Source organism: Lepisma saccharinum, chromosome 9, assembly GCF_977018435.1.
Source record: "Lepisma saccharinum chromosome 9, izLepSacc3.1, whole genome shotgun sequence".
Taxonomy (NCBI): Eukaryota; Metazoa; Arthropoda; class Insecta; order Zygentoma; family Lepismatidae; genus Lepisma; species Lepisma saccharinum.
The window spans coordinates 54,169,070-54,192,321 of record NC_139237.1 but is presented as its reverse complement, the minus strand read 5'-3'; the positions used below and the strand labels follow the sequence as shown (position 1 = coordinate 54,192,321).

The 23,252-nt window shown below is 37.6% G+C and overlaps 1 protein-coding gene across 1 annotated transcript in view; it reads right to left on the bottom strand.

Moving 5' to 3' along the window:
* Positions 1 to 23,252, bottom strand: part of Tsen54 (tRNA splicing endonuclease subunit 54) — a 45,693-nt gene that overhangs the window by 3,982 nt on the left and 18,459 nt on the right. The window contains exons 2-5 of the mRNA XM_083128219.1: positions 14,256 to 14,411; positions 12,255 to 12,402; positions 4,028 to 6,290; positions 547 to 715 (exon numbers count right to left, since the gene is read on the bottom strand). Coding sequence (XP_082984345.1) covers positions 547 to 715; positions 4,028 to 6,290; positions 12,255 to 12,402; positions 14,256 to 14,411 — 2,736 coding nt within the window. The remainder of the gene's footprint in view (positions 1 to 546; positions 716 to 4,027; positions 6,291 to 12,254; positions 12,403 to 14,255; positions 14,412 to 23,252) is intronic.

Sequence of the window (23,252 nt, the reverse complement as noted above, 5' to 3'; positions counted from 1 at the left end):
TAGTGTTCAGTTGTTGATGATTCGAATTTTTAATAAAAATTTGTCACAAACAACTTAAACACTTTTGTTATATTACATAAAACACAGAAAATAACATAAAATAAAGTTCCCATTTGAAATTAATTTGGAATTTTTAAATGTATTTTTTATGAGGGGTCAAAATTACCCCTTTCCGCTGTTCTAGGGATATCGGAACTTCTGCCATTCTAGTGTTAAAGTGTGATCCAAACCACTATGCAATGTGTCTGCACCAGAGATCTAACTGATTTCAAAATGACGACGTTATTACTGTCATTGGGAAGATGCTACATGTGTCTAAGAACATACAGGAGAATTCGAACCATCAAAACATGCAAAACTAAGTTGTTTGTATTCATGTTTTTCACATTTTCTGTTAATGTTTATCGTTGTTGTGTGACAAAACACTGTAAAACTACTCCTACCCCATGCCCCCCACCCAAAAAATATTTTAAGACAAAAATAAGGATATCGTTATGAAAAACATATAAACTTATTGAAATGATGCAACTATGTACAAGAACTTACCAAAATACTGTTATCCTGTAGTTTGGAAGGGTTGGAGCTGATTTTCTGAATGGCACATGTGGGAGGTAGAGATCAAAGGAAATTTTCAGATTCCGTTGGTTCTCACCATAAAAGGCAAAAGGTTCAAATTCTGCTGGTTTAATAATTTTCAGCTTTGAAAGAATATTTCCTGCAATAAATAAGCAAATATATATTCATACACTCTTATACACATAAAACATACATATATGCAGTGCGTTCGCTTAGTATTGTGCCGTTCAAATGTGACTCATGCAGCAGCTGGAAACATGCTGTTTGCCAGCAAAATCTTATATCAGCTCAACAAAGTGCATTTGGCAGATTTCCAAGCTGAAGTTTCGTCAAATTTCTCTTTGGTTTGCACTTTGCTGAACACTGCAATAGAGTTCACAGACAGAAAACAAAAGAAGCAGGTCTTTAAATTCAGTGCTCACCTCAACGAATTTTCACTTCCAATTTTCATGGCTGACCAATATGTTATTGAGAATAGTCCTGTCCCATACCATCGGAATATGGCACCTGACTGCCGTCAATATCAGTATTTGCTTTCATATGGGTGGGAGTGAAGGACTTTATATTCACTTGTGTAGTTTTCTAAAGTGATAAGTAGAGGCATGCATATTTGGTAGGGATGGGCCGATATGGAATTTTGGCCGATACCGATAAAGTACCGATATAAAATTTACCGATGCCGATAACCGATATAAAATTAGAAATGGTCCTTGAAGAACCTGAAAGGTTCATTGACCTCCTTAATAAATGTGTGTTTCAAGGTGACTGCAGTGAAAAAGAAATTGCATATTTAGACATTTACTTTTTTAGAAAGTATGGCATTTAGATTATCCATAAAAATTACAACAAAATGGCAGAATTTTGCACTAAATTATTAGATATTTATCAATATATTGGATTGGTAAAATAATCGGTAATTTTACCGATAAACCGATATGCCTATATCGGCCAATACCGATAGAGTACCGATTAATCGGTCCCATCCCTAATCTTTAGTTTTTCACGAAAACAGGACATGTGAAATAACATGCTGTAATCTTCATTTTTCACGTTTCTCAAAGATGTGAGGTGCATTTTCGTACCCTGTTTTGTCACAAAATGATGTAAAATGAACTGCGAAATAGACAAACATGAAATTTAGACTTTATTTACCCACGCGACACTTTCTGAAGTTTGAATTATCCTGTCAGTTATGCAATTCACAGAAAATTGATTAATTTAGCTGTAAATATTTGAGAAGCAAAAATGGACACCTTTATACAGGAATAAACATAATACTCTGGTAACTACATAAATGTGCTATTAGAAGGGATATGTTTATTTTGTGTAATAAGTGCAGTTTTAAAATCAAATTTAGGATTATATTCACAATTTTAAAACCAAAATGTAATTTTATATACTGCTTTTGATCCAATTTTTCACCGCTATAACACCAAAATTTTATTTTATTTACTACTTGTGAATCCGAAATTGACTGTTTTGTACCGAAATTTTGCTTTTTTTTATTTACCAAAAATATGTGCCTCTAGTGATAAGTAATAATTTGATAAGTTATCTCAGAAGAAGAACTAATATGTGTGAAAGGCAAACTTTCTCAAAAGATACCAAAAAAGTGTCAGCAGAAGAACAACATTTCAACACCATCTGTGACAAAAACATGTGATTGCACTAAAAGGCTCGAAATCAGATCAAAATGATTACAACAATTGCAGGAAAGGTAACATTGCTTGTAATTGTGAAATATTTTCATTAAAATAAATCTATGGGCTTGAGTTCGGGGGATATGTATATCTGATTTCACCAACAAGTGGCATGCTTCCACCAACTACATGGGCACAGTAACTAAATGAAAGCATTGTATAAAATGGTGCATGATAAAAGACAGGAAAAGAACCAGAAGAGCACATAATTAAATAAATAGAAGGAAACAGTGAACACTTACCACACAAAACCACAAATGTTTATATTTTGCAACCCTGTTATCGGATGAAAAAAATGGTGGGGAGTGCTGCAGTGTAGCCAAATGATGGGAGAAGACAGCTACAGGAGGAGCAATGGTTGTTCTTAACGTTAACGGCTATGGATACTGTGCACTGTATTTACATAATCTCTACACTATTAATTCACAATATCATCACAACAATCCCAAAAACCACAAATGTGCTAATATTACTTTTGAGGTAAAAGCTTTTTAATATTCAAGATCATGGAAAAAACCAGTTTCACATTTGGATAAATGTTGTCACCAGAAAAATATGTACCTACTGCATCTTATGCCATAAGTTAGCATATGAATCCATCAACAAAATGTAGTTAGAAACTGCATTAGGTGAAAAAGTAAAAACAAAAATTTCACATTTGCTGTTTTGGCATTGCTGCAATGATATATTACAGATGGGAACAGCCCTTGAAGTGACATTGCTAGGTGCAGGGGGGTCTACTCTTGTGAACAGCGGAATGCTTTGCATAAATTTTCCTAAACCATCCCCTCATTTTGGATGTGTCAGGTTAATCAGTAATCTATCAGAATCAGCCGATACAAACAATCAGTAAAACTGTCAATAATTTTATGAATAAAATATTTCCATTAATAACCTGTATTTTGCAAAATTGTAATTATTATTTTTATGATTAACAGGCTGTAATTCATACCCTCTTCATTAAAGTAAATGTCTGAAACGACAATTTTTGCTAATACAAGTCTACTGCAACCATTCTTGCTATTATATATGAATTAAAGTGAAGGATCAGAAAGAGTCTGCAGATTTATATTGGAGTTGTAGCTTGTCAGTGTTAGTAAATTTCATTTATCACATCAATCAAATGAAAACCTCAATATATTTTTTTTTAACTAATACATTCCTCCATGTAGGGTACCAAAACTTTGCTGCAATTTAGGATACACCCATTGCTGATCCACATATAAATTCAAGACTGAGCTAGTGCCTGTATACCTCAAGAAGCATCTATGTGCAGACACTTATGAGCCACTGCAAAGACTTTCCACCCATCTGCATGCAGACTGAGGCCATTGTCGAACTTCCTCCTCTATTTGTAAATTTGCTGGCATGGTAAGCATGCATAGAGGCATTGAATTCTCATTTACCACAGAAAGTCTATACGTTTTAGGCTTCCAGAGGCAAGAAACCACTGCTCTTTGCTGGTGCATGTGTATGCAGGAGGTGCCATCTTTAAAATAACAAAAATGGTTTTGTGAATCTCACTTGATCAGTGTTGCAGCCTTGATGTCATTTTGTAAATAACAGTCGATACCTCATGTAAATTTGAGCTGTTTACAGTCTGTCCTGTAATTTTTGTCATTTGACTCTCCCTTGAACTATTTGTAAAAATTTCATATCATGCCAAACCTACTGTGTACAGAAGTGTTTGTGTAAAGTATTGGGAAAACTTAAGCAACCAAATTTCATATATGAAATAACTATTTACTTACCAACATAAGTGCTATCTTTAGGCTTTAGCAAGGGTGTCACCTCATCTGACCAAATGGAAATCAGAGGGTTTTCAAGTACCTGCAATTTAGACTTGAATTCATCCCATGTTCTTGCGCAAATGGGAACTTTAGGGATTGAGCTATTACATCTTTTCATCTCTTCATCTTGAGCTTTCCAAACAGCCATCATTTTTTTTGAATTAAAATACCTTCCTCTATTTTTTGGTAATTTTTTTTTCTTTTGTTTCTTTTTTTTCTGATTGCGACGTTTGCCTGGAGTATTTGGCACTTCAGTTTTAATATTTGGCACGTCAGTTTTAATATTGGGCAGTAATTCATTATTGTCTTCTCTATTTTTCACTGCACCACCCTGTCCCTGGGAGGAATACATTTCACGCTTAGGAACTTTCCCAACACTGTCCCACCTACGATATGCAGTATCCCTATCTTCATCGAACCTAGGAACTGGAATGAAATTGCGATCTGGTCGCTTAGGCGTGTTCGAGGCAGGACCACGATTATTTGAAAATGACTGGTACGGATTTTGTTGAATAGCTTCACCATGTCCGTAATTTCTGTCTGGTGGTAATGGCCTACTGTCACACTCACTTGGTCCACTGAAGGGAAAAACTGGCCTAATATGTTCACCTGGACCATAGTTTGCATTAGGCGACTCTAGCCTCACGTTCGGTGAATTCCCCCACCTGTTGTCTGAGCTGTTCCATGGGGATTCCCCTAGATCTTGATTGAAAAGGTTTGGTTTTCCCCAGTTCCGCATAATTTCAATATTTTGCTCTAAAGGTGCTGGCCTAAAACCTTCCCTTTCAAGTCTGATATTGTCTGATGGATTTGGGGACATCATTTGTGATGGTCCCGGTCTGTATTGATTCACTGGAGCAAAATTGTTTTGAAATTGCGGAATCCTGTTTTCTGGTGGAAAAAATTGTGGCCTGTTAACAGGACCCCAAAAATCTTGGCTATGAAAGTTGCCATTGGTAGGTCCATTGGGCCACAGCCCAAAAGGAGGATTAGAAACAAAAGGAAGGGGAGGTGCGGGATTTTGCTGTACAACGTTCTGGTACTCCCAGGGTGACATTCTCTGTCTTTGGTGATGAACAAAGTTCGTCATCCTGTTTTGCCACGAACCAAATGAATAGTGCTGCTTTCTAGGGAAATTGTTCCACTGTACATTATGTTCATTTCTGTCATTGTTTCTCTGAGTAAATCTATCCCCCCACCTGTTGTTTCTTTGTTGCCACGGTGATCTTTGCCCACTGGATCTCCACTTCGCACGACCACGATTCTGCATCCTTTTAAGCCTTTTGTTTGCAGGTTCGTAGCTTTCACTATTCTTTCCGCCACAACCCACAGCATGAAGCTTCATCAAGTCTAAATGATACACACTTTTACAGGGGCGAACATTCAAAGGTAAAAGGTCAAAAGATGGTATAACCACCGTAACCACTTTTGTTCCATGTGCACTCACAATGGAATCGAGAATCAGTTTCCTCTTTGTGTCACTCTTCAAACTGATGGCTTTGCTATTATCATCTTCATCTGCAAGATCTATGATTTCAATTTCATCATAGAATCTTTTAAGTTCTTTGTCCATTTCATTTTTTTCTTTCTTAACTGGCTTCACATCGTCCAGGATTTCAATGATTTCAGTAGCTTTGTGTTCGAACACTATCTGAATATCATTGTCCGACGATTTTGTCAGTTTTTTTAATTCACTTTTATCATCAAGATCAACAATTTCCACTGTGTCCTTGTCATTCTCACTTTTCTTCTGATCCTCGTCTACCTTTTTCTCATCCACTTTAGTAATTGGTGAAATTGGTTCATTAGCTGCTCCTTCAGTGACAATAGGCTTTGTCTCCGTGACTGAACTGGTTGTTGCTTCTGTGACTGAACTGGTTGTTGCTACTGTGACTGAACTGGTTGTTGCTTCTGTGACTGAACTGGTTGTTGCTTCTGTGACTGAGCTGGTTGTTGTTTCTGTGACTGAACTAGTATCAACATTCTGATTGCCTCGCCACTTCCTTGGTTTGTGTCCAAGGGTATGCTGGTGTAAACGGATCTGCCGCTCATACTGTGTGACATTAAGTGAACCCTGGTGTCGAATAACACGGTAGCCTTGCCGCATGAGATGAGCGTATGTCCGATATTCGTTAAGGGAGCAGCCTGTTTCCGGACCCAGAAGAACATTGTATCCCTGCTGTATGCTCATGGCAACTCCTCCGAACATCAACTCAAGAGCATTCTGAAAATAATTACAAGGAAATGTAGAATAAATGATTAAGTGGACTTTCAGTTCTATAAACAAAAAGCACATTCATGAATATTGAAATGTACGTATCAACTAAAGGTGCTCTGTGGTATCTCTCTCTATTTTCTTGACACTTTAATAACATTAAAACATTTTAATGAGATGATGTCAATAATAATTATTATTAATTATTTATTGTCACCTGCTAGGTTTTGTTGATGAGTTATGATCAGATTTAGACATTCTGTGATAACGATTCAATTTTAGAAACTGACTGGACCCCTACTATAGGCAAAATTTTGAGAAACATAACAATTATAATCCTGCACTACACTTCTGTGTCTCATGCACAATTAAAACTTGACATTGGCCATCACTTTCATACCAATAAAAATAAAGTGTAAGGACACTAATCAACAAATTTAAAAAAAGGGTACATTAGGTACCAGACTTGTGTATGCAAAATGTCAGTATTTGAGAAACTACCAGAGCTGTAAATATAAATTTTGGTGCACAGATAGAGCTACTGATGGTAGCTCAAGGTGACATAAATTAACCCGATTGACCTGCCTGGTCACAAGATACAACCACCAATCTAAAGAAACTTGTTGATCTTTCAGAAATTAGTAAATGCGAAGATCTGAAATTTACTAAGTTAAAGATCTTGCAAACATAAGTTTAGTGTGGCATTTTTTATCCATTCATTTGACTTTCTATTAAAATTAAAGAATTTCATTTAATCTTAAAGTTTTAATGAACTCAGAAAGTGTTCTTAAAAAGTTTCACTCAACTTTGGTAGCTCGCCATGCACCGTAACACATTCCTACCCGTAAACGACCAGTGCTTGTACTTGTCCGTAAACAACTAAGATCGTTTAGCTGCGGTGTTCATTGTTTCTAGGTCTTTTGGGTATTTTCTCTCCTACGTTCATTGGCGAACGAAAAGGGGTGCACCATGTGACATTGGAGGAAGGTCTGATATGGTACCTGAGAGCATGTCTGGGGCACCAAATTACCGAGGGCTCCAGAGGGTCAACACGTTCGGATCCTTGGAGGACCCTCGAAGAGGTGAGGCTCCTATTCGCTGGGGTGAAAAAGTAAACAAAAAAATTGCCATTTGTAGCCACCAGGGTGCTATTTTGAAAAAATCTTGAGAATTCAAGATGGCAGCAACTACTGCCTGGGCTGGCTGTTTAAATGCACTTCCAAGAGCTGGCCGGAATGTGTTAAAATGTGGGAAGTGGCTTCTTAGTTTTAGGAGTTTGGCAATATCTGTTCTAGAACATGCAAGTGGATCTTTGTGGGGTTTGTTTTCACTGTTATCTTGGGAGTTGTTTTAGTTTTGTGGTACCATAAGCCTATTTCCTATCACAGATATCTATACTGCAGCAAACTCCTAGATTCACTTGAATGCTCTACAACATAGGTTATTAAACAGTTTTTGGACAGCGGCACACTTTTTTGCCATGTAGAATATTGTGGCCGATCGATACTTCAATATGGTTTTTTGGCATTATAATTGGAATTCTTTCTAATGAAGTAGGAGATTATTTAAAAAAAAAAAAGACTCGTGCTAACTTAACCTTAGACATTCAATTGTTCTAAAGGTTTCCACAATTGTACACTGTATTTCAAATAAAATCATAATTTGCAGTTTCAATTTAAATCTATTACTCTCTTGATCATGTACACTAATCAAGAAGGTGAACAGATGATTCTAGTTCTGCATAAAGTTTACCATTTCACATTAAATCAGTGAATTATCTATTATTAGTACAGTATATTACCCATAATGCTATGCATATTTATTAACATTTCCAATACGCATGCTCCTTTCTTCAGATCTTTATAAATATGTTAAATAATTGTGTGGCCGAACAGGGGCGCCCATCCCCCACAAGACCCATGATGCACTCCTCTCCAAAAAGGTAGAACATTCAAATTATTTCGGTCAGACAAAGTTTGCGGAACAATATACCAGAGGTGCAACCACGAATTTTTGTCTACGGTGGGGGGGGGGGGGGAGAGGCAGTACCAGGATTATAAACGTACCAATAATAGGTAATAATAATAATAACAACATTAATAATGGCTTTATTATTATTATTATTATTACTAGTACTACTACTACTAGTAGTAGTAGCAGTATCAAAGACGTTATTTTCCTCATAAATTACGCAAATAGGGGGTAGAAGTCTGTGCTAAAGCATTTGTTTGGAGCAAACGATTTCAAATATTTTTTCAACACCCTCAATTTCACATTAGCTAATAATGTAAAAGAAGCACATAAACTGTATTTTTGAATGGCAGGAAATGAATGATACTCGTAAATGCATTCCGAAGATACATGTGTAACTTTCATGTACAACATTTGTTTTACACATATGCAACATGTAGCGACATAAAATAAGAAAATATAACAAGCTAACACTAAATTGTGTACGTATTCAAAGCTTCTTCAATAGAAATATACAACACATATTATTTAAATACAATACAGAAAACAAATATATTGCAAGCGAAGTGAGCAAGAAAATTTTTAGATCGAATTTTTGCAATTGAAAACAACATTGATTTAATAGGGTGCAAATAATTTCACTGGGCGCCATTCTCTCTTTTACAACTTTTTCTTTCATTTAGATTATCCGGCACCCATGGCTGACTCCCACCACCCCCTCTGATCTTGACGAAAATGAAAAAGCAGACATTGCGAGTGAAGTGAGAAAGAAAAATTACAAATGTATTTTTATTTGCATAAAATTTGAAATCGATTGGGATAATTACTCCTCTGTGCACCCTTGGAGGTGCCTTTGCCCGTCAAAGTTTGCAAATAATATCACGGGGCACCATGGCATTCTTTGTTTCACAACTTTTTTCATTTAGATCATCCGGTGCCTATGGCTGACCTCCCACCCCCACCCTAGCTACAGCTCTGAACTTGACGAAAATGAGAAAAGGAGACATTGCGAGCGAAGCGAGCAAGAAAACTTTACAAATGTATTTTTATTTGCATAAAATTTGAAATCGAAGGGGTAATTGCTTCTTTGCGGCTGCCTGCAGGTGCCCTTGGCCGTCAATGTTTGTCCCCCTGCCCCTAGAATTGACTTCCGTCGAAGTTTGGTGGGGGGTTGGGGGGCAATGATCCTCTGCCTCCTGTGGTTGCGCCACTGTATAATACACATATTTATTTAGTTAATATATGTTTACATTAGATACTTTGGACTCACTTTCATGTTTGCTATCATAAAACGTACAAAACTGCTCAGGCTCACTACCATTGTTAGTGCACTGGACCTTATTCTTCACAGTTTGTCTGCGTGACTAACCTTGTATTAATGCGATTACCATGCCCCCCACCCCCCCTCCTCCATCCAAACCGATTCTAAAGGCATAAAAGGTGGCGTTTCATTTCAACCCTCAGGTAGGTAGAAAAACTAAACATAACAAACTAAAAATAAAAAACAAGTCAATCAAACAAACGATCCCCCCATTTTTGAGTGAAGATATATATAATTGGTATAAAATTTTGTCCCCCCCAAAAAATTCCCATGATGCAGGCGCATCATGAAACCCCCCTGTGGGCACCCCTGTGGCCAAACACTTCTGTTAAATTATCACAGTATAGTATATAACTCTGAACTTAAAAGAAGAAAAAACAGGATGGAATCAATTATTGTAAGATTGAATATTTTTCCACAAAATTTAGTTTGTACTAATTCAGGTATTTCAAAGATTTCACACTTGTTTCATCTCGTGCTTTTATCTCTTATTATTATTTTTATTTTTAAAGATAAGCAGCAAGTTTTAAGTGAACTACATATCTTTTTAGAAGACTGATCACTACATTTTATTACCCAAGAGCTATGCAACCGTCTTGAGTCAACACCAAAAATATAGTTCCCACCAGAAATTAAACTTGGAGCTACTTCTTAAGATTTACATTTACTTGTTTTATTATTTTTTCCATCTAGGAGGGTCAACTTTGCATAATCTATTATGTACGAGGGAAAGTCAATATATAAGTCGCAAAATGAAATATCTTCGAATTGCTGCAATGTGAAATTGTTTTATGAATATCAGTTGTTGCACTGATCCTTTTCGCAAGTGTCATTGGAGGTGGCAGCACCACCGTGTATCGTATACGGTGCTAGTAGTCACGTTCTCGTGCAGTGGTGAATGATTTGATTGCCAAGTGGGTAAGATGACAGGTGTGTTAGCAAAGTGTACGCATGGTGAGCAACGGGACATTCAAGGTCACCCAGTCAGCACGGAAGGTGGTGTCACCGTGTTTTGTGGCAGTAAAGGCATCCTACTCGTGGAATTTCTGCCCCAGGATCACACTGTCACTGCAGTCACGTATTGCAGAACCCTGACAAAGTTACGGTCAGCCATTCGCAGGAAACGTCCAGGTGCTTTGAGAGATCGAGTTCTTCTGTTGAATGACACCGTTCGTCCATACAGTGCCAATACCACACTAGCTCACAGACGGTCCCTAGGTTTGGAACGACTGGAACATCCAGCCTACAGTCCAGATTTGGCAACATCCGACTTTCATCTCTTTGGCCCACTGAAGAATCACATGGGTGGAGGAGGTCCATCGGGAGGTTACCAGCTGGCTACGACACCAAACACAAACATTCTTCGCAGCTGGCTTTGAGGGACTCGTGAAACGCTGGGACAAGTGCCTAAAGGTTCATGGAGATTACGTTGTAAAATAAGAATGCATTTCACTAGGTAACTATTTCAACTTTTCTTTCTATTCCATTTTGTGACATATATTGACTTACCCTCGTAATATTTAAAGATAAGACCTAATATTTTTCTAAGTCCACTTTGTGCTTGTATTGATTGGTTTATTGTACTTCGGTTATCTATCACATTTGGCCAATTGTGAAGATGAGGGGAGTGATATGATGAAGGGACACTCACAAAGAACATCCATGCCCAGACCGGGATTCGAACCCAGGACTTCTGGCATCATAGCATGCTGTGATAAACACTTCACCATGGAGATCAGCTGTGCTCAGACAGGGCAATCAGGATAGCACCTAGTTTAAAATGAGATATGAGTGACAGCACAGCAACTAGTAATCAGACACAGCCCTATGATTACAAAGAACAGTGTTAGGCACTAGACTTCTCAGGGGCACTGCCCCTCCCACATTGAGTTACAGTATAAGTGGTGTAGATTCAGGGTGCACAGATTGGTGCTTTAATCCAGTGTGTAAGAACATGGCGAAATTTTGACAATAACAAACCTCTCCAAGGGAGCTTTCAGACCGAAGTGACAAGTAACACACAAGTGACAAACAACACATGTCACTTAGATTGGGCCATTAGCTCAATTGCAAGCATTGTGCTGCCTCAGTCAGTTGTTCTCGCATGCGTGATGAATGCTTGTTATGGACTAAAGGAGCCAGTGTCACTTGTCACTTTGGAGTGAACGTGCATTGTCACTTGTTGCCCTCAAATCCCTCAAAGTCAAGGCTTAATTCTAGGCTGTTTGGCACGCTTCCCCGATGATGCAGTGGTAGCGTTGTCACCTTGTAATCAAGGAGTCCAGCGATGGATACCCGGTGGAGGCACATAGTGCTTGGGATTCCACTTTAAACCATAGGTCCAGTCCCGATTAGTCTATCTGTGCTTAAAGTGGACTTAAAACACCAGCTCAACTGAACTAGGCTATTCGGGAGAAAGTACTTAAGTCAAAAAATGCAGTTCTCCAGCAGACAGTTATGTTTATTCTTTTAATAGCGAACATCACAGATATAATATACATGTTGGATCATGACTGTTTAGAATCTTTACACATACCCAGTATAAAATTATACTGATAATATATTCTTTAATTGATTCCATGGGACATAAACAAAAGCAACAGAAAATTGCAGTTTGACTTATGTGCCTTTTGCAGACCACCCTAGAATTAATATTGATGGAGACAAGAATTCTTACTTACTATTTCTAACAAGTACATCGCCTCTTCTGGCAGCAACACTAGCTTTCCAGCTTTTTCTCGTCCCATAGTCTCCCAGTGGTTACCTACTCTGCGAGTAACCTCCGCCACCTTGTTCTGAGGATTCCACTCAGCACCAGCCAAAGCATTCCTGCAAAAATGTTACATTTGGAATTTACACACTATCATTTACATAATTATCTTCTATTTGTATGGTTCGTGTTTTATACTGCTTTATTGAAACAATGAAAATTAATGAAGGGATGCTTACAAACAATATCCATGCACAAGTCAGGACTTCAACCCAGAATCTGTGATGGACAGATCTTGAGTTGACAATTCAATACGCTCAGCCACAATTGCAACTAGTGTTGCGTGATATATGGTCCAGGCAATATCAAATATACAGGGTGTCCAAATTGAAACGCCCTAATTTCAAATGTCTGTAACTCCACATGTATTTTATGCATCCAAATGAATTATGCATTAATTAATATACATAGTCCTTAAGTTTCTGTGAGCAAAGTCGTAATTAGTACATTAGTACATTAGAACATTTGGTAGATTTTAGTACATTTCTGCATGCACCTGACATTACCCCACTCAATTTTTTTCCTGTGGGGGCATGTCAAGGACATGGTGTATTCAACCAAAGAGACAACTCTGGTACTGCTTCGTGATAGGATTACATGGGACAACCAACATGCTACAGGCAACCTGCTGGGAAATCGAGTATCGGCTGGACATCCTCCATGAGACTTGTGGAGCACATGTAGAAATGTACTAAAATTAGGGCATTTCAATTTGGACACCCAGTATATTTCGTGTTGGCAATACATAGTCATGATATTTTGGCGATATATATCATGTCGGCAATATATTGTCACAATATTTTGGTGATATATATTGTGCCGGTGATATATAGTCATCATATTTTGGCAATATATATCGTGTCTGCGATATACCGTCAAGATATTTGGCGATATATATCATGGAGACAATATATCACCAAGATCACGATACGGCAAAAAATATTGTATCGTCTGTGATGATATTTTCTTGATATATCGCGATATCAAATTACCAATATCGTCCATCCCTAATTGGAACCATTCGTGGAAAAAAATATTAATAACAACAGGGGTATGTTATTTAAATAACTGGCATCATACACATATTTTGCACAAACATTTGGACTGACACAATTTGGTACAGTTCATTATGCCTGTCAGTTTAGTAGAACCAACACGAAAATAATATTTCTATTAGATTTTTAAATATCACAGAAGCTGCTATTTTTCATTGATCTTGTGAATGTAACAAGCAGAGCACATAAAAATTTGTGATTATAAACAAACAGAAAAAGGCATGTAGTGTTTTAACTACATGACAATTCACTAGTTAAGAACTTGATTTATGTTGGAAAACTACTAGGAGATGTGTTGGATTAGGTACTGAAGTAACTGCTTGTTTTCTTGGAGGTTACATACAAGAAAAAGATCGTTTATAGAATAAGAAACAAATGCACTACATCATCTGACATTCACATTGTTAAAGGGAATAAACTCTAACCCAGTAATAAAGGAAATTGAAAGACCCGTGATCTATCAGCTTATTAATATCTTCTGAACTTGACAGAAACATACAGAACATTCCCTGACATTCGCTATGAGACATCATTTTCAACACCTTCTGTAGTCAAGGTTAGTACACAATATGAAAACTGTAATTTTAATAGCCCACCCTAATGACTGTCGCAGACCCCGTTTGCCGGGAAAGACAAGCGCTGAAGCCGGGCCGCTTGCCGCCGAGTCTCGTAGTGAATGTCAGGGAATGCTCTGTATAAATGTTTCTACCAGTTCCTGAAAATGTAGAAAAACCAATGAAACACGGAAGTTTCAGGATGTTTCATTACTGAGTTGGTTTTATTTTCTTAACTTCAACAATGTGTAAGTTATCACCTTTTCATTCTTGCATATATTTATTCATTACAGTTCGACTTACCACTTTTCCACTCTCTCTTCATCTAGTAGTGACTTTCTCTCATCCAAAGCATTTTGAATCTGCTTTTTCTCCAACCAGGAGTTGGTCGGTTTGAAGTCCTTCGATCCCTTCACCGGGAGGGTTTTGTTTTCTCTATACTGCACCAATTCATTTGCCCTGCAAAAATTTTAAATATAATCCTAAAGTAATTGCCGCCACATCACAAGACAAACATTTAAAAATTAAATGAAATCATATCACAAAAGCCATGTATTTACTGAGTATGGAGGGGTAGGGGTATTTTAGTTAAAATGAATTTCGGAGGAAAAGGAAACAAAAATTTTGAGATTTGTGTGACACTACAGGAATTCTGAAGTTCAACAAATGATTCCACCCTATTTTCATTTTGAAATTAAAATTTTGGGTGCATCAGCTGTATTTTGCACCCATCACTTTATACGGGGTCCAGCCCCTTACCTGAACTAAAATGTAAAAAATAACATATATGTAACGTTGCAAGACTAAAATATTCTGACGTAGGTTAACAGAACTAAAATAAACATAACTAATGTCGTGTCGTAACTAAAATATTCTGACTTTGGTTAAAAGCTGAGGCTGTAAGGAGGCACTCAGCACACATAAGGACAAGACACAGGACGACACACAGAATTATACTTTCCAGGGCCAGTCGCCAGAGACTTGTTCGTCTGCAAGATGCAACCAGGATGTTTTATGTGGAAGTGAGGTTGACAATTGGGCGTACTACGTGGAAGACCGCCCCTTACACCCCGATTCTACCCTATTGTAACTGTTTATTCGGATTTCTGGCATGTAAACTTTTAAGCCTATTTTATGCTCAGATAGGCCAGACAGAACTGGACCTACAGTTTAAAATTAAATCTAGGTGATTTGGTCTGTTACTCGTTGACAGAATATCTATCGGCTCTCCAGGAGCCACCACAGAGTGCAAATAAGCAAAATAGGCATCATAGACGCTATAAAAATGTATATTCAGACTAGAAACACCATGAAACAAACTTAAAACATTAAAAGCCTAAGTCTTCATAAAAAGGAATAAAAACGGGAAATAGGTAAAAATCAGCACTTTAGAAATCTGTATGCCTCTGAAGTATGTGTAACAAACACAAATCAAAATCAGACCGTGTAAAAAAAAAAAAAAAATAAGTGTACCATGATTAGTTTGGTTTTTATTGAATTGCTTATTTTACTTCACATTTCTGCCACTTCTGGCTAATCGCAAAGATGAGAATGAATGGTGATAACATGAAAGTTATGAAGGAAAAATCACAAACATATATGGATGACACAAAAGAAGCCCCACAGAAGATTGTACAGGCTATGGACCCAGATGCCAGGCAAGAATGCAACCCAGAGCGTACTATGCAGAATGAAGGGGTCACTCCACTCACCTTTTACACTACATGATTAATTAGGAATTAAAAAATCGGAATTGGTACAAAAATCTAAAATCTACTAATGTTATACAGTAAAACCTGCCTATCCCAGAACATGATGGTTCCGAGCAAAATTTTCCATCTTAACAGTTTTCCTTCTTATACAGGGTTGACTTTAAATACAGTATAGAGCGCTGCAGGAAATAATGGAAAGACAGATTCACATTTCCATTACTTATAATGTAAAGTACTAATGCATGTACGTACATGGATAAAAATGTGATACAGTCGCAATAAGCATAGCAGAGATTACAATTATGTAACTACACAACATGTTGGTACACTTTTTACAGTAGTGTAAGAACATACAGTATGTACTTATGTATCTTTTCGAACCCAGGACCCCTGGCATCGTAGAGCGATGTGCATAGAGGTAAAGAGAAAGATTGAAAGATGGAATAAGAGAGGTGAAGAAAGCTTAAGATAAAAGTGAAGAAAAAAGAAAGAAACAAAGAGAGATAACAAGAAAAATAGAAAGATGACGAAAGAACAGAGGAGAAATAGACAAAGAAAGGTGGAGAAAGAGGGTAAGAGATGAAAGAAAGAAACGGAATCGTAACAGCTATGAGTATTGTAGCGCATTCTTTCATATCGACAATGTTACCGATAAGCGAGTGGCAACAGAGGCATGTTCCACTTACAGTATTGCATTGTTTTCTTGCGAGCGAAAAAAATAAAGAAGAAATTTCCATCTTACTGAGAATAAAAACATCTCGTTGGTCTTTAAATGGTGTTCCGTTAAGGAGGTTTCCACCTTAATAAGGTCCTTTTCAGGTATAAAATCGGTCCGTTCTGGGGACTTTTTCTGTATTTACAGGTATCCTTCTTATAGAGGTTCCGGGATATGCAGTTTTCACTGTAGTACAAAAAGTCCAAGGGTTGGAATTTGAATCCTGAGGGAGGTTCCAATTAATTTTCATCACATACATTCCTGAACAGGCTGCTTCAGATAGAACATTTCCCAGCAAAGAGCCGGCATGAATCAGGCTCTGGAGTTCACCCAATCTCTCATAAATGGATACTTGAAGGTACATTAGGCCGAAGCTGTAACTGTGTGAGGCCATCCCCCCACCCCATTTTTTTTCATGACATGTTGCAATGTGCAGGGGTAATTTTTTTCTTTAACCTCTCTGCCTGGGATTTAAATCTCCTGCCTGCTGAACCTCAAGCAGTATTCAAATCACTCAGCTTTAGTGTTTTCAGGTTATGTGAAACAAATTTCTATATTTTTCAATCTAGAGAATATATTTAAATCAAATTTTCAGTGCTATTCACTGATAGTGTCTTCGCACATCTTGATCAGTGTGAATTTTTTCATTCATGTATTTTGTATGCATTCTAGATGCATTGTGTTCATGACTATAATATTTGAAAGTACTTAAAATTTTCGCTCTTAACGCAGTTATTATCGCACTAACATTTAAAAAAGGATGAAAAACTAATATTTGTCATCACAAACAACTTGAAAAATTACCCACCCAGGTTATGGGCTTGCTTAAACCTAGTTAAAAGAATTAAAAGAGTGGGGGTAAAAAACAGAATTTAGTATTAGGAACTCCATGGACGTCAAAGAAGAGATCGAAAAACTAGAAATTAATAACGCTGATCGTGTGGTGAGCTTTGACGTCGTAAATTTATGCCCCAGTGTTCCTAGAGAAAAAGCTGCTGACGCATTGCAAAGATGGTTGATGAGTAGGGGTATATATGTCGTCGAGGCATGGGAATATGTTAGATGGTTTAACCTGTGTACGGGGTTTAACTATTTTTGGGGAAACGGGAAGATGTACATTCAAAAAGAAGGGCTAGCAATGGGGAACCCAGTCTCAGGAATCGTCTCCAGTATATTTATGCATTTTATCGAAAAGACAGCACTTAGCCTCATAAACAGGGGAATTAAGTTTTATCGCAGATACGTAGACGATATCCTTGTTATTGGTGAGGAGGAGGAAGTAGAGAAACTATTCGTAACCTTAGGGGAGCAAGAGGAAAGAATAAAATTTACTAAAGAGGAGATGGATGACCGTAAAATTAGTTTCTTAGACCTGGCAATTCATTTAGAGGGAAAGAAAATTCATACAGGGGTTCATCATAAGGCATTATCGGGAGATCTATACATCAACAAAGAATTGGCCCATGCCAACAGAACAAATAATAACCTATTTCAAAACTTCTTCTTGCGGGCTCACAGATTATGTAACAACCAAGCAGATTTGCGTAAAGAGATTGAATGGGTAATGAAAATAGGAACGGATACAGAGAAGAGGAGTTAAAGGGGAATTTAGGTAAAGCTAAGGTCACATAGCTTAGAAAGGAATAAAAGGAAGAAAGACAGAAAAGGAAAAGAATAAGAAGTTAGAGACGAGGAGGGGGAATATAAATATATAGGGATTCCATACTTTCCCGGAATATTGGAGAAAATTGAAAGACTTGTAAGAGGGTATGGTGTAAGGTGTGGGATGCGAGCTCCAAAAACTTTAGAAAAGCATTTCACCGAGTATAAGAAAGATGGAAAAGAGGAAGAAATAAATGAGGGAGGGATGAAGGGGGTGTATGGAATAGTGTGCCAATGTGGCAAGGAATATGTGGGTCAAACAGGAAGAAGCATGAATGTTCGGTGGGGAGAGCATGACAAAGATATAAAGCAGGGGGTTTCCAAGACAGGGCTCTCCGAACATATCCTTGACGACGGCCATGTTATCGCCAAACGAAAAGTGCTTAGGGAAGAGGGAAAACCTATAAGAAGGAATGTATATGAAGGGTTGTATATATGTAAGGGAAGAGAGAATAAATTAAACAGAGACGATGGGAATATCGACGAGATGTGGGGGAAGATGTTCAAGAAATGGGATGGGAAGGAATACGTAAAAATAGGTTTTAACATAAACCCGGAATAGAAGAGGAATTCTCACTTGACTTCACGTGAATTAGAAAGGAGGAAGTGTGGGGGGAAAGACTGGAGGGGAAATAGAGGGGAAGGAGAGGGGAGGCACCCGACCTCACGCTCTATGAGGAAACCTTGGAGTATTGCAATTGTAGCACACACAGGCCGTGGCTATTTAGTTTTAAAGTTTTAACGTTTCAAGGAGCAGTTTCTAATCAGGAAAACAGCATGGTAATATGACGTGCACCTGTTATGGGTGTTATGTTTTTAATGTTTTTAACCACACACACTTAACCAATCCCATATCCTATACCTAATAAGAGGTCGACGTGGTTATGAATTGTGTATAACCTAAAAGTGAACAGCCTGAAGATGGGAGCAGTTGCATCCCGAAACATCGTAGAAGCAACATAGATAATCGCAAAACGTAAGTTATTAATATATTTTTATTGTAATTCATAATCTGAGGAGAGATTTTATCACATGGAAACTGGTTTAAATAATATATTTGATTATTTTTTGACTTATGACTAAATGAGACTAATGACTAAATGAGACTAGAGTGAATTAGTTATTTTTATGGAAGTTATTTTGAATTCTTCTTAGCCTTTCACGTTTTTATACATATGTTGATATGTATAGGCCTATAGGCCTACGGGCTGAATAAAAAAACTAAGTCACAAAACATGCAAATAACCACAGACTATCAAATATCAAGTTTTAACAAGTTTTAAAAATGTTAAAACATTGTGCTTTCAATGCTTTGAACATCTGTAAAAAGAACAAAGTCATGCGTTTTAAATGTCCTGCATAAAACGGCTTCTCGGAACTATGTATATGTTCTGAAAGTGAAGGAATGGAACCATGCAAAACAAAGCCATATTTCCTTACATTTTCAATGGAACTTCTTCAGTACAAACATTCACAATATCCGAGTACTGTGTAACTGACAACATGCAGTTAGCATTAATTAATGGCAAAATAATAATAATAATAATAACGCAAGCAATTTATAGTCTACTGCATCGTACAGGCATCTGATTTAGCTTATTAAAACAGAAATTTGTGGATATCACAGCATTCGCTGGTTTATATACGAGAGGCATCCAGAAAGTAAGTTCTGCTGGCCTTAGTGGTTGGTGCACAACACACGTATACAGATATGAAGAGGTGGTGGCTGTAATCGGGTGCAGTCGCAGTGCTGTAAATGGAATAGATTTATAACAGCGCTAGGAGAAAGATGGCAGCCCTCATACAGTCTCCTGCCTACTGAAGTAAGTGCCGGAATCAGATGTCTGCATGCTCAGAAGCAGATGCCGGCAGAGCTCCACCGACAATCAGGCCCGTAGCACAATCTCAGCCCCCCCCCCCCCCCCTTTACATTAACAGGGTGGCTACAAACAAGCAGAAATGAAATTCCCTGACTTTTCCAGGTTTTCCAGGACAAAATTTAAATTTTTCCCTGACAATTACAAACTAAACTAAATCGATGTTTTTGCAAATGGAAATAATAAAGTCATACAGATCCACGTATGGTTTTGTTAAGTACCAATATTATCTTCTATGAAATTGACTTCATTTCTCTATTCTCTATGATTTGAATTCAAACTGCAAAATAGTGAATTTGGAAAACTATTACAATTCACAAGCTAGGGAAGGATTACGGAATGTTGTCATACGCAGTAAGTTTAAAATAAAATACTTGATTATTTTTAAAGTTACGACTAAATGAGATAAGAGTGAAGAGTGATTGATTAAAAAATACAATTTGTAATTTATCAGTCTCCTTATACATTCTCGGGATTATATGTTGATATTTCCACTGAGGTTTGGAACCCTCTACTTGCAAGAACTATGAGTGCTGACTCATTTTTCAATGCATAAAGCTACTTCTCTCTTCTCTGTAAAGCAAACAACTTAACTCTTGCATATAAGTGAAACAATTGAATCGAACAAAATAAAGTGTCTTATTTCCTTACATTATCAATGGGATTTCTGCTTCAGTACAGTATTTCCAAGTGAAGTACTGTGAAACTGACAACATGCAGTTATACCATTAATGCTGACAAAAAGGGTATGTAGGTATTAGAAATTTAACGCAAGCAATTTATAGAATTTCATTGTATAGGTACCTGACTTAGCTAACCACACATTAAAACAGGAACACTCTAATAATAAAAGCTTCTGAAAGTTCATATACGAGGGGCATCCTGAAAAAAGGTCTAATGGTCCCTATACGCAGCACTAGTGGTCGGAGAGCGACACACACATATGCAGGCAGGAAGAAGTGGCATGTAGCTGTAATCTGGTACAGTTGCAATGCAGCCGTTTTAGGAAAGTTCTAGGTTAAATATTGCAGCTCTCATACAGTCTCCCACAGACTGCGATGTAGCCTACGTGCAGTAATCAGATTTTTGCACGCTCAGAATTTGGCACAGAGCCACCAGCAATCGTGTGATGTGTGCAGACCAGATGTCGTGAATGATAGCATGGTCAGACGTTGGTGCAGACAATTCACGAAGGCCAATCGAATGTGCACAACCCCATACAGCTGAGTACACGCGGGTGTTCCATCACCTCAGGTGAGAGATTTTGGACCCCTTCCTGTACAGCCCTAGCCTTGAATGTGCCGACTTTCATCTCTTTGTTTAACTGAAGAGGTCTCTGGCAGGGCAAGGATTTCACAGGTACACTGCGGTAGAGATAGTTCCAGTCTTTGCTGTCAGACGCATATACCATGGGCATACAAAATTTAGTGCCATGCTACGACAAATGCCAAAACAACTGTGGTGATTATGCAGAAAATTAGGTTAGGAATCACTGTTACTAATGCATTAAATTACAACTTGTTTTATTTATACCTAATCGGTAGGGACCTTGAAATTTTGTTACTTTTTTTTCAAATTGGTGTATTTTTTTTTTAGTATAATGTGTAACATTTTCATTTTAGCACATTTTCTGGCAAATATCTCAAATTATACCTTCATGGTGTTTTAAAACTACTGTTTCAAATTGTAAGTCACATGGCTTACGCCTCTTCGTGAGAGTTTGATATCTTGAAAGTTATTTTGGGAATGTTATTTTCCATATCCATTTTTTTAATTTTAAGGTATGGATTTTAGATAATGGAAATTTCCCCGTATATACTAAAGGGTGCATAATGACCATAAGTGGCGACGCACCCAAAAAATTAAAATCAATCAATCTCATGTGACCAATACCGATATATTATGGCCCCAAAAAATTGGCATTGTATTTTTTTGACTTGTTAAGTGTTACGTTTCCCAAAATTCGCGTTTTTGTTTTAGAACATTTATCTGCCAAATATATTGAAACTTAATACTCCATTGTGCTTTTAAACTATTATTTTAAATTGTAGGTCACATGGTCTACGTATTTTCGAGACAGTTTGATATGTTGGAACAGATTTTTGAGGAAGTAAAAGTAAATAGCTCCCCATCACTTTTCCATGAAGGTGTATAGGGGTTTGGAGTTAGGGCCCCACACTTTCTTGATCACGGCCGAAGGTGGGGGTGATGTGATCAGCACCACGCTCCTGGCTACCTTTATCCCTCAAAGTTTCCTCAAGGTACCAGCTTCACATGATTCTGGGTGGTGCCGGAGCAGTTTGAATAGGTGGAAAACATCCCGGTTCTCCCTGGCAGGGGATCGACCCCGGGTCTCTCGCATAGTAGTCAGACGCCCTAACGACCGAGCTCCATTATTACTCGCTCGACAAATGCCAATGGTGCACACTTAGCTTGGTAATTCAAAACATATCTCGTGCGACAGATACTGAAGTGTGACGGTAGATACGCACTCGATCTCCTGTTAGAACCCTGCCACTTTTACATGATTTAATGTGGCTGTCGGAATTATTCCATGTACATATAACTCTATAGTTTACTCTTGAATAAAATGTTGGAAAACTTGCATGTTCTATGTACACAAACATGGCCTAGAAAAGACAAGCATGTTGGATTTCATGGAATTTTTCATTGTTTTAGGACATTTCTTTTAAAAAAATCGCTAAAAACGCCAACAATTCGCATTTTATGCCAAATACGCATTATTTCGATATTTCTAACGGGCGAAAAATGTGTCCAGACATCACTGCACATTCCTAAACATAACTTCACAGCAATTACCATTTTTCACGGTTTTGGCGTTTGCGAAAAATCAATGTCCCTACTAACAGACAGGACAGAGAGTGGCGTTAATTTCATTGCAATACTAGTGTTGCAGTAAATTTGAGGTTGGGAGCATGCACTTGCCAATTTTTATAATGTTCACCAATGCAGATTTATGGTTCACTTTTTCGTGATAGTATTCAATTCTTCTTGATATCTAAGAATAGTGCAATGTCATTGTAAACGTATGTTAACTTGTGCGAAACCAGTAATACGTCAGGATGATGAAAGAAGACCTTTGTAAGCACTGCTACATTAAAGAAGGTGAAGTGAGCCAGAAGAGTAATAAATTCCAGCAGCATATTTGCAGTCTAAAGCTCTTCTTGTTTATGCATGAAATTTTTGTTGGATGTTGCAGTCAAAGCAAATTTTGTTGGATGTTGCAGTCAATGCAGTTTCTGTCGCATGTTGTAGTGAGATACTTTGTCGGGTGGCGATATTCGACAAAAATCGTATGTATCAATGGAACGTA